Source organism: Paroedura picta, chromosome 10, assembly GCF_049243985.1.
Source record: "Paroedura picta isolate Pp20150507F chromosome 10, Ppicta_v3.0, whole genome shotgun sequence".
In the NCBI taxonomy this organism is placed as follows: Eukaryota; Metazoa; Chordata; class Lepidosauria; order Squamata; family Gekkonidae; genus Paroedura; species Paroedura picta.
Window position 1 is genome coordinate 31,431,258 of NC_135378.1, and position 12,558 is coordinate 31,443,815.

The 12,558-nt window shown below is 41.3% G+C and overlaps 1 protein-coding gene across 1 annotated transcript in view; it reads right to left on the reverse strand.

Annotated features, from left to right (window-relative positions):
* Window positions 1-11,777: 11,777 nt before the first annotated feature.
* The window catches only part of LOC143820027 (uncharacterized), a 45,882-nt gene continuing 45,101 nt past the window's right edge, over window positions 11,778-12,558 (reverse strand). The window contains exon 10 of the mRNA XM_077302394.1: window positions 11,778-11,809. Within this exon, the coding sequence (XP_077158509.1) occupies window positions 11,778-11,809 (32 nt within the window). The remainder of the gene's footprint in view (window positions 11,810-12,558) is intronic.

The following is a 12,558-nucleotide window of genomic DNA, read 5'->3' on the forward strand; positions in this document are numbered from 1 at the left end:
GGTGGGGTAGATATAGGGTACACCAAATAAGGGAGGGGTGCGCAGGAGATTTGGCGGGAGAGTGGGCAGAGAGGAAAAGGGGGCTCTGTTCTCAGGCTACCAGATGGCCAGGTGCCTTATCGGGGAGATGGCACATTGTTGAGATTTGGCTGTCTCCGCAAGGACACTTACAGTGAGATTGATACAGTTGTTGGGCCTCCTCGCCCGCTGAGAACAGGAAGGGAGGGAACATCTCAGAGGACAGGTTTATTGCTTTATGGCCTTGGGTGAGAAGAGGCCTGAGAAAGTAAAATATGCAAGAGTAGCCGGGAACAGGATGGCATGAACCAGGGGGGGTCATGACAGGAGAGGAGTATATAAATATAATAAATAAATAAAAATAAGTAAATATGATACTATACTTTCTCAAGGCAAAAAATCTGAACTTGAACAACCTGCCCTCCTCACCCCATCCTTCACTGGTCAGTGTTTCAGCAATGAGTTCAGCATTTCTTCTCTCATCATAGATATTTGGCTAATATGTTAAGGCTCAAATGCTCCAGTTCCCAAAAAACTTTGAATCTCCCATCAAATTCATAACAACCCTGAGTGAAGCAGGATTCTGTGCATCATGTTTTGTCACCTGTACTAACCAATTATGAGGCGTTTGTAGGGACAACATGACAGTTACATGGCATGCTGGAAATTGTTTGTCCCTTTGCTTATTGCTTCTTGACCACGACCGGCTTCATTATGATTTGCTCTATTCACAAATTAAATCGCCAAGGGAAATATTTTGTAACTACCTTGTGAAGCTCACAGAGCTTGTTAGCCTGGAACAGAGATCTCCTCCCTCAGGAGTCTAAGGTAGTTGCTAAGGGGTAAATGTATCAAATGACCTAAATCAGCTCCCTGTTTGTGACTGGCAAACAGACAGAGCCAAGACAAGCAGGCATTCAGTGCTTCTGCTTTAGACCACAGTGGTTTTTATGCTGTAGTCTGAAAATTGCTTAACCTCCAGCAGAAGTTAAAACCATTGGACTTTATTCCCATGTGCATATATTTCAGCTAGAATATAACAGGAAAAAATGTGAGTCACAATTTGGGGAATGAAGCATATGTATGTAGAAATCTTTGGATGTGGTCCATCTTTTACTGTAAAAGCAGCTTTGTAAAATTTAGCATGTTATAATTTATAGCTAACTCCATTCATACATAATAGATTCTTAATTTAAGAGTTAAATCTCTAGATAAAAATGCATTTTTAAATCTTGTATGGAGCTTAAAATTAAAATTGTCTTGTGCAAAGTGATCATCATCCATTTTCTTTATATATAATGCATAACATTTGCTAACCAAGTCCATTCTGAGCCAAAGACCCCTATCTCTGTTCCTGGTACCATCTCCAAATATTTCACTGGTATAAGGTATCCCCTATGCAAGCACCGGGTCATGTCTGACCCTTGGGGTGACGCCCTCTAGCATTTTCATGGCAGACTCAATACGGGGTGGTTTGCCAGTGCCTTCCCCAGTCATTACCGTTTACCACCCAGCAAGCTGGGTACTCATTTTACCGACCTCGGAAGGATGGAAGGCTGAGTCAACCTTGAGCTGGCTGCTGGGATCGAACCCCCAACCTCATGGGCAGACAGCTTTAGACCGCATGTCACTGCCTTACCACTCTGTGCCACAAGAGGCTCATCTCACTGGTATAGCAGCCAGTAATATCTGCTGCTGTTAACCCCGTAAATGATGTGAAAAATAGCCTGGAATGTTCGACAAAGAAACTTTACTTGAATTACGCAACTCTTACAATGGCAACGGTAGGTTGGTTCTATAACTGGTGGTGGCTAGCATAATCATTGTGCTAAAGAGATGGATAGCACGTGAAGGTATAAATCAGGCTTTCTCAACCAGGGTTTCATGGAGGTATAAATCAGGCTTTCTCAACCAGGGTTTCATGGGTGATATGACCCACCCACCCCTCCCAAAATGGCCAATGAGGGGCCTGAAGAGGATGGGAATGGGAGAGATCCCAGGTAGGCATGTACATAGCTATGCTTCCCAATTCTGCACAGTCCTGCCATTTCCGGGGTTTTTTGAAGCCTGAAGAATGTTTCAGGGGTTTCTCAATAGTAAAACAATTGAGAAAGGCTGATGTAAATGGTAGTTCTATCAAAAACTATAATAGGTGCAGATGTAAAACTGACCTTAGGTGTGTCATAGAAAAAGCATCCTTCTGCATCCTTTTTGTTCACAACTCTCTCCCTTCTGGCTTCCTATCATTCTTTAATCAGAAAAAATCTCAACCTCTGAATTTTTGTTTTTCACATTCTTGTCATTGTAGGAGGTGCCCATTCCAGGTAGGATTTTCTAATTTCATTCTGAGCTTAGGTGGGTTTGAGAAATGGCGATTTATTCAGCTGAACATGGCAGAATCAGAGGAGACCAGAGTCGGACCCACAGTCAGCAGGGGAGAAGGAAAGTGAATTCTGTGTTTGCGTGTTTGTGTGTGTGTGTGTGTGTGGAGGATTGAAGCCCAACCTAGGGTGAAATGAACCTGTAGGGAAATAGAATTACTTTCCTCTATAAAGTCAGATTCCTCCATGTTCCTGTGGAAGAGGAATCTCTCAAAAAAACAATTTATCATTCCTGTGTGATAGCTCTTCACAATGCTGTTAAAAAGTAGTAGTACAACTAAGATTGATTTAATCGTCTTGCCTTCCAGCAGTTTAAATCTGACCTAGCCATATTCTGGATCAGGGTGAAGCCTGTACTCTATTTACTTGGATTTTTTCTCCAAGGGACACAGAAAGAAAAACAGTCTCCTGGACAATATTATATTTTGAATCAGATATTGCCTTCGGTTTCCATCTTGAGGTCATTTCAAGACCAGTTTCCCCACTGAGCCCTACAACTTTGGAGAGCCCAAGAAGTCTGTCAAAATGTACAGAATTCACAGTAGACCATAACATTCTTTTTGTAAAAATTTATTCCCATTATAAAGGTACATTTTGCATATGGAATGTTTTTTCTGCCTCAAACTCTCCCCCCCTTGTTCCAAAATTCAAGTTTGTTCTATACTTTATTTGTGTTAAATTTCCTTTGTAATAATGATAAAGAACTGAGCACTACCATTCTAACAGCTGTAGCAATTTCTCTAAGATCCCTTTCTTATTATTATAATAAGAATTGTCATGTATAAAGTGATTTAATAGTAATCTCATCGAGTACATATGCCTTTGTTTCTGTTCTTTTACAGAAGTCTACATGTAGCCAGCTCCAGATGTGGAAATACCTGGAGATTTTGGGGGTGGAGCCTGAAGAGAGTGGGGTTTGGAGAGAGCCTTCAAAGGGGTCTAAAGCTACAGCATCCTCCTTCCAAAGCAGTCATTTTCTCCAGATGAACTGATCTCTGGCAGCTAACAAAAGGATAAAATACATACAAGGAAACATTAAATATTAGGTTTATTGTTTTAAAAAAGATTAATAATGAAATATAAAATAACCATATCAGTTTCCAACTGCCTCCTTCCCCGAGCTAAAAACAGGGGAGGAAAAATAAATTAATTCAGGTTAGCTTCATGTAGTTGGATGAGTTGTAGACAGGGAGGCCAGCAAGCTTTTCAGTTGTTTCTAGGCCTCAGCCATAGGCTTGGTGGAACTGCTCTGCCTTACAGGCCCCGTGGAACTGTTTAAGGACCCACAGGGTCTCTGATCTCATTTGGCAGAGCGTTCCACCAAGCCTATTGTTGTGGCCCATTTTACTTCCTTTTGGCTGGGGATCTTAAGTAGATTTTGTTCATTAGAATGTAATGTGCATAATGGAAGAAGTGGTCCCATTGATACAAAGGTCCCAGACCATTTAGGACTTTAAAGATGAGAACCAAGACTTTGAATCTGGTCTGGTCCAGCATATAAGAACCAATTCTCCTTCTCCTTCTCCTTCTCCTTCTCCTTCTCCTTCTCCTTCTCCTTCTCCTTCTCCTTCTCCTTCTCCTTCTCCTTCTCCTGCTCCTGCTCCTGCTCCTCCTCCTCCTCCTTCTTCTTCAATGGATCTACAGGGCCAGATCAGCCAAATCAAGGCAAGGAGCTGTCTTCCAGGCTAAATGAAACTAGAAATATGCCTTTGTCACAGCTGTCTTAAATTGCTTCTCTAGCAATCTCCCCTATGCTGTCAAACTGGATTCTGTCAAAAAAGGGAAAAACACTGTCCTTTGGGACTTTGGCCTTCCCAGCCACCTGGCTGCTGATCCTAAACAGATGGATAAATGCTTTGCTGAACAAGTCAGCTCCTCTTTTCTGCTGCCATTCATTGAGTTCCAGCACAGATAATACTCAACAGGAGCTTTAAATTCCCTCAACTCGCAAGCCATGCAGGACACAAATGTAATCACTGTAATAAATTAAAACTTTTTAGATCTCTGCCATTTTGAAGCTTATTTCCCAGCTGGCAGTTTCCCTTTTTCTCATTTTCTTAAGAATAATGGAGTATGCTTGTTAAGCTCAGAGAAGATCGAGTACCTGTTTATTGTAGATTATTTACTGGTTAAAATTAAACAGCCTTGAATTGCGATGAAAAAATCCAACCTTTTAAATTACAGTACTTATATTTGGATCAAATTGCTATTGTAGAGGGAAAAAGCTGCAAGGGGAAATTATGAATAGTGAATCTCCAGATGGAGATAATTGGTCACTGGAGATTACCTCCTGGAAGCATTATAAATTACGGAAACAGAGTCACCACAATTTAGTATGGCCCACAACACTCTGAGTCAGTGGGCAACAAGCCACAGAGGGAAGCCGTGGAATAATAATAGTCCCAGACCCATGGCTTCTGGGCTCTCTTCTCAGAGGAAATTCAATAATTCTGCATAAGGGAAGCAGGCACCAAAACCAGCGCATTTATAGGGAAAGGCCAGCAAAATGTCACTCAGGTAATCAGCAGCCACTTGCAAATTAAACATTTCAAAGTAGAAAGCAAGCCAAAATTCAGCAGGAGTGTTTTTGCAGTTTTAAAGATGTATATATTTCCTATTTTCTTCTTGAGCATCATGCTCTGCGGTTTGCAGATTAAAGCCGATTTCCCCTGCAGCTGTTTAAGTGACAGTCACATGCTTCCGATTAGATGGTGCTCGTGATGTCATTCACAAAGCAAAAATTTGATCTATAGAGACTTCTTGAAACCATCATTAACCTAAAATTCCAGTATTTTTAATTGGAAGTCAGTAATATTGATTTTCCTTCAGCATGATCCTACTTCAGGTATGGGAGCAAAGCATCAGAAAATATTCTGGCCTGAATCTGATTCATTCTCTAGAACCACACTCGGAATTAGTGCCAAACTAGGCAATATGGCCAATGTGTACGGGGTCATGGGTGCATGACTGGATTGGTAGTCAGGGGAACTCACTCTTAAAAGTGCTCATTTTCTTGGAGCTGCCAGGGGACAAAGTACTTTCCAATTTCTCTCTCACCCTGCTTCTGCCAAAAGAAAGGAAGGGCTTTTCACTTCTCTGACTCCGTGAAAGAAAAGGAGCAAAAGCTGCTCCCCCTATGGCCTGTTTCACTGGCAAGAGTGGAGCGGGATAGAAATGGGAAGGTCCTCCCCCTTCCTGACGTGCACCATCACAGGTCCAAATGAACAAGTGCTTTTTAAGGCGAATTCCTCCAAAGTATATCTGACTATGAGTCCTATAAGCACACATGTAAAATGACACGTCAGGTGTATAGTACAGTTACATCCTTTGATAATAAGTGCACTTATAATTCCCCCTTTTAACTTGCATTGTATATCACAAGCAGTAAGCCTGACAAGCCAGACTTCAACTAATCCTGTGCCAAGATAAAGGATTAAGAGAGCTTCTAAGAACATTAGCAATTGCTTAAAAGTTTTATTAAGATACTGATTTTTAAAATATTTGATAGGTTAGGTGCTCTGGACAAAGCTTAGAAAAATAGAATCTAGGTAAAAGTGGCAACAGAACAGGAAGAACACAGGGTGAAGTGCACTTTGGATTATTTTTCACAAATCAATCACAGTTTACCTATGCAGAAACACACAGGTGTACAACAAACATATTACACATACGTAGATTACTGGCAAACATAGCTAGTTGCTGGAGTTTTCCTGTGCTGTCTGTCAAGCTGTTGTCCAATAAGTTTGGCCTTGTACATGCTCCATTCTTGATGTACAATATAGCTTCCATGGATCACACTTTCAGTGGGATAGCTACTCGCCATCTCCAGCGCTATTTGCCGGGATTTGGAAGTTGCTTCCTCTAAAAAAAGTTTTTTGGGAATAAATATGCAGTCTGCACCTTCACTGATCTGAAAAGAAGAAGCAAAAGCCTCATGCCACCCAGAGTAAAATCTGCAATATTTTCTAAACAGTTTTTTTTTAATCCTTTTACCGGCAAATATATATTCTATGTATGTGTGTATGTTGATTCTTTGGGTCCCTTGGAAAGGGAAGGCAGAACTACATATTGTATGCACATTGGTGGCATCGTAGTAAAAAAAATCCTGAGGACCACTGGCTTCATACAAATATGAAATAGCCAGGGACAGAAAAGCGTCTCTCAGTCCCAAAACAGTGATCCAGAAGGATATCGGGATCAGTGGCATCAAAAGCTGCCAACATATCCAGGAATATTAAAAGGTTCATGCTTCCTTTGTTCATCTCCCAGTGCACCAGGGAGAGCAAACATTTTCAGTCCCATAAACTGGCTTGAAACAGATTGGAATTATCTAAACAATCCCCTTCATTCAGGAATCACTGAAGTTGGCCTGCCACCACACACTTAATCACCTTGCTCAAAAAAGGGTACATTTGAGAACAGATGGTAGTTATTCAACTGGATCTAGAATATGTACTTCAGGAATGGATACCCCTCTGCCCACTTCAAGGCAAGAGAAACTACCTGGTCTCTCAAGGGGGTATTTATGATCTCCCGGACCCTATTAATGCCCACTTCCCATTGTCAGACCTTCCTCTGCCAAATCTCCCTCCAAATTTCCTCCCCCCCTCTTCCCCTCCACCATGATTTCATTTTTTTTAAAAAATTCAAAACAATATTGATACGTTAATATAAAAATGGACCTGACCCTTTCCCATCCAAGTTAATGACATTTTTATTTAATAACATGATTAATAATAAATAATTATTAAAATAATTAATATTTAATAAGATTGCAATCAGACAACTATTTCCTGCTTGTTTTTTTACATCTATAGCTGGAGATTCTCTGGTTTCAAAATAGCTATCAGAAGAAATCAAGAAATAATCCTCCCACCAGCCAATCTCATTCAGTACATTCAAATTCACCAGGGCAGGAGAACATCTGCCCAATCAACTAATTACAAAGGAGGAAGAGGGCAGGTCTTGCAACATTACAATGCTGTAGCTAAGGCACACACTCTATTTGGTGTATGTGTGTGCTGTGATGTCACTGATGACAACCGTGATGCTATATATTCCTGAATATTCCAGCTCATCTGGAACACACAAACTGACTCCACAACTGAAATAATGCAGATATGTGGAATGGCCACACCAAAGTCAATGTCTGAAGATCAACTGCTAAGAAAACCTATAATAAGTTGGGCATATGGGAAAGCCCATAAAAGAGCTCAGGGAGATTTTTTCCCCCCAGAACAGGTCTAATCACTGCTGCCTTCAGTATGGACAACACAAGCCATAATTTAAAAAGCGGTGGCTTCTAATCTGGCAAGCCAGGTTTGAGTCCCTACTACTCCTCCACATGCAGCCAGCTGGGTGACCTTGGGCTCTCCACAGCACTAATAAAGCTGTTCTGACCAAGCACTGATATCAGGGCTCTCTCAGCCTCACCTACCTCACACCTCACAGGGTGTCTGTTGTGGGGAGAGGAAAGGGAAGGCGATTGTAAGCCATTTCGTGACTCTTTCTGGTAGAGAAAAGCAGCATATAAGAACCAACTCTTCTTCTTCTTCTTCTTCTTCTTCTTCTTCTTCTTCTTCTTCTTCTTCTTCTTCTTCTTCTTCTTCTTCTTCTTCTTCTTCTTCTTCTTCTTCTTCTTCTTCTTCTTCTTCTAAAAGTTTATGCATCACCACTAACATTTCTTTGGATATGCAATTGCATGATGATGAATTGGCAAGAGTTCAAAGCCTGATTACTTAGGCATATGACTACTTTTTTTTTCCTTTGAGGTATGCATGCAAACAGTACTTGGGATTGAAATTTTGGTATGTTTTGCTTTGTTTAGATGTATCATACACTGTTTAGGTGAATGAGAAAAGGCACCACTGTGGTACTTAGGCCTACAGTCTCCAGACAGCGTCACCTCTTATATTACTCTTTGGTACACTGCTTGCTCGTCATTAGTTTTAGATTTATAAGAATCTGGGGGAGCCGTCATATAGTAAGCACCATGTAGCTTTCCTCCTGTAGCACAAATGTGTGATCAGTCAAATGTAAAGGCAATGGGAATTTTTTTAAGAAGTGAGGACTACAAGACAAAGCAATACAAATATTAACAATGGAAGGCTTGCCATTTTCAGAACAATCTCCCACCATCAGCTGTATACATTCTAGAGAAAAACAGGCCTTCGGTGGGACCAGAAATTATCTTCACTGAGCAGACCAAATCATTGGCTCTTTGGCACGTGTCTGTTACACAGGTCAGCAGCCAGTTTGGCCAGGATGCTATTCTGAGAAACTGAAGGTGGACATGAGCTAGGGCTCTGCCCCCCCCCCCCCAAATCTGTCAAGGGTTTTAACAGAAAGGCTGATTTCCGGACCGTTTCAGCACAGAGGGGGAAAACGTGCGTGGCCTCCTGCCTCACATTTGCAGCCCTCCTCATGGGAGACCCCTCCCATGTTTTTCCTCTGCCCTGTTATGGCTTTTTGCCTCCCGCAGAGGCTGCAAGGGAAAACAAGCTGAACTTCTCTCCCCCCCCCCCCAGCTTGTCAATCACAGCAAACCACCAATCACATCACAGTAGTTCTCTCATGCAGTGGTCCCCAACCTTTTTATCACCGGGGACCACTCAACACTTGACAGTTTAACTGAGGCCCACTGCCCTAACGCTCTCTGACTCTGGTCGCTATGGTAATGTTTAAACATCCCTTCAAAATAAGATACAGACATGCCACAACAATGAACATAAGGAACATTTTATTTTCATGGAAATTTTAACTCATGACAATGACAAATCAATGGGAACCCTGAGCTTGTTTCTCTGCAACGAGATAGTCCCATGTGCGCCTGCCGGATCGTGGATGAAGTAAAGTGCCGGGGGGGGGGGAGGCATTCTTTGCGGCCCACCTCCAGTTAGTTGACAGACCACATGTGGTCCGCGGCCCACAGGTTGGGGATCGCTACTCTCGTGGACTGAAACTTACTTCCCCTCCCCACAAACCCCCAAATTAAATGTTTAAGACACTTCTGTGTTGCTGTGTGGTAGTGCCATAACGGAGATGCATTTTTAATAAATAATATTCTCAACACTGCAAATAAAAACATTTTCCCCTTCAGTTCTTGAAATATTTCTTACCAAACTGAGTTGAAGAGCGTAGGATTTGTCCATTACCTCCTGTAAGCCCTACAACGGCAAATGCGTAGCTTAAGATGATGAAAGCATTGACACTAATAATAATTTCTTACTTTTTCTAATATTTCTTTTTATGATCAAATGCCCACTCTGTCCCCGTGTAGATTTGTTGGGGGTAGGAATCTTTTCCACATGATCCAAATGGTAAGGTTGCTCTGCTATAAACCAACAGTGAAAATTAGACTGCTTTGCCTTTCCTTGATATCGAGCATTTACATTTTACATTTTTGCAGCTCTTCTGTCTTGAACTTTTCTTTGTTCGTTTTTGTTTTTGTTTTGCTATTTAATACATATTAAACATTTGCATTAAAAGAATCATTAAATGCCATGCTTTAAGTAAACATTATTTGCATGTTATTTATACTGATGCCAGAGCAGCCGTAAACAACCCAGACATATTCTGCATGCTGCAGGAGAAAGGTGGGAGAGATGAGAAATCATCATTAGCTCAACCTGTTAACTTCTAGAGAGATCAGTTTTCAGAAAGCAAGGATGATTCATTAAGGATAGATGAAATGGTTATATAATAGCTTCCTCTGATGATGTGCAAGGAATGTGATATTAACAGAGAAAAGGCCTCAGTTAAGCCATTTCTGAACATGTGTGGGTAAAGCTCTGACAAATTGCAGCTGAATTCTAGAGAACATGTAGGATTTTCAAGGCAAGAGACTAGCAGAGGTTGGTTACCATTGTCTGGCTCCGTAGTGACTTTGGATTTTCTTGGTAATCTCCACCCAATTACTAACCAGGGTCAATCCAGCTTAGCTTCTGAGACCCTACAAGATCTGACTACCCTGGGCCATCTGGGTCAGGGCACGAAGATGTTGTGGGGGGGGGGGTCTTATAATCCTGTGTCTAAGGGGGGAAAGCTGCTGGGTCACGCATGCCATCAATCCTCCAGGAGTTAGGATTGCCGAATCATGCTTTGGGTTTGGGATGATTTAATGCCCAAAGGAGAAAATTTTACCACAGTGGCTGAGCCCCAAAGTCAAACCTTCAAGCATGTTGGCTGTATCTACATATTCCTCAATACAGAGTTATTATTTTGTTTTTCTGATGTGCACAAATGGCTGCATTGTCTGTCTGATGGAGAATGCTGTACAATTCATTTCCCAAATGGCTGGGAAGCTTTACTGCCTTTTCTCCAGAAAGGGAACTTTTGGTTTTTCTTTTTAAATCAGCAGTTGATATGTTCTATAGCATTATAAAGTTATATAGGTGTTTCTGTTTTGTCTTCTGAATTTTTCTTTTTTTTCATTAAAAAAACTTTAGCCCTTTCATTGCAGAGATAAAAGGGAAAAGGTGTTTCTCTGCAATGAAAGGTTTTTCTCTGCTTCATGACATCTAAGTAAGGTTACCAACATGAAAAAATCCCTGTGCCTTTAATAGAGGTTTAATAAGTGGAGAACAGTGGATGAAGATTTGCATGGTATGAGGTTACGTGAGATCACCTGATAAATGCCTGCAGATCAAATTGATGTCACAGTGATTGCTAGACAGACCTATTTAAAAAGTTGGGAGCCCTATATCCAAGTGCAGCTTCCTTCCAAGAACTTTCCCAAGTTGCAGACTACAGTAATCAGAGAAGCCCCATTCAAAGCAGGAAGAGGTATTTCAAAAGTGTCAAAATAGTAAGGGATGTACACATATATGAAAATTAGTCATAGCTTGCCTTCCCTCTCATTATTTCAAAGCCCTGTTCTTAAACAGATCATCTGCTGCTTTATTCTGCATGTTGTCTTGGAGTTGTATCCTAGCACAAATCTTAGCCCTTTTAGGTTGAGAACTTTGCAGAAAAGGGTGAAGGATGGAAAACCCAAGCCCACCACCACAAGTCTCTGAATTTCAAATTCTGCCACATATGTCTACCTGGACAGAAAAATGTAATACAACTCTCACTTCCTAGGCACCAAGCCACTTTCTTTTCACTCTTCATATCCCTCCCCCCCCCCATCATCAGGCAAATGAAGGCTTGCAAGACCCTGTTCCACAATGCAGGTAACTGAAGGTTGAGGATTGTCAAGGTAATACACAGTTCTGTCCTAAGTCAGCTACAGCCAAGTGACCATATAAATCCCATGTTCAACTCTGCTGCAGCAGGTCCTTTGGACCTGGCCCATTGGTACTATTTCAACACAGTTTTCAGCCTCAACTGGCTTGTGCAGCATAGATACTCACAAAAATATTACTTTGTTCAAGACTCCTAATCTTCAGGAATGTAGGCATTAAAGATACCTAAGGGAAAAGGGAGAACATGATGCATAAAGTAATGAGCTAGCAGTATGCATAGATATACCATGAGAATGCCTAGTTAGGGAAGGTAATGAGTAAAGGCTTTGTCTTGACTGAAAAAAGCAAAAAAAAAATCAGAAAGATCACTATAATATCAATAAACACACTGCAGGAAGATTTGTTGATTTATTGTAAGGATCATATTGAGTAAGAAGGAAGTGGCTTCAGAAGAAAAGAGGATTGGAGAACTGAAGTATAACCCTTCAGGAAGAGGAAAAGGATGATGTTCTTGTAGAACAATGGGCAGAAATTGGCATCCAACTTAAGCTCATACCAGTGGTCAACATGGTCTCTGTTTTCTAGTATATCTTCTTTGGACTGTTAGCTAGCATCTCTCTTAGACTGAACACATCAGCCCACTTTACCCTAGTCTATCAAGGTTAGTACTGTCTACTTAGACTAGCAGTGGCACTCTAGGGTGTAGTATGCACACGGCTTTTTACCCACTCCCAGTCCAAATAAATCCCTGCCATCTACACTGTATTCGATTTCCACTTTGATTTTAAGCACTTTAAATTTTCCTTCTGCAAGATGCATGATTGATCTGGAATGACCCTGCCTTTCCCCAACGATATCCAGAAGTGGATATAACCCTCAATATTTGAAAAATCAGCATCAGTAAATGTGCAGATCTCTGCTTTTTGCAAATTAACTTCCTGCCTTGTGCCTCCAACACTGATGTAGCATAGCAG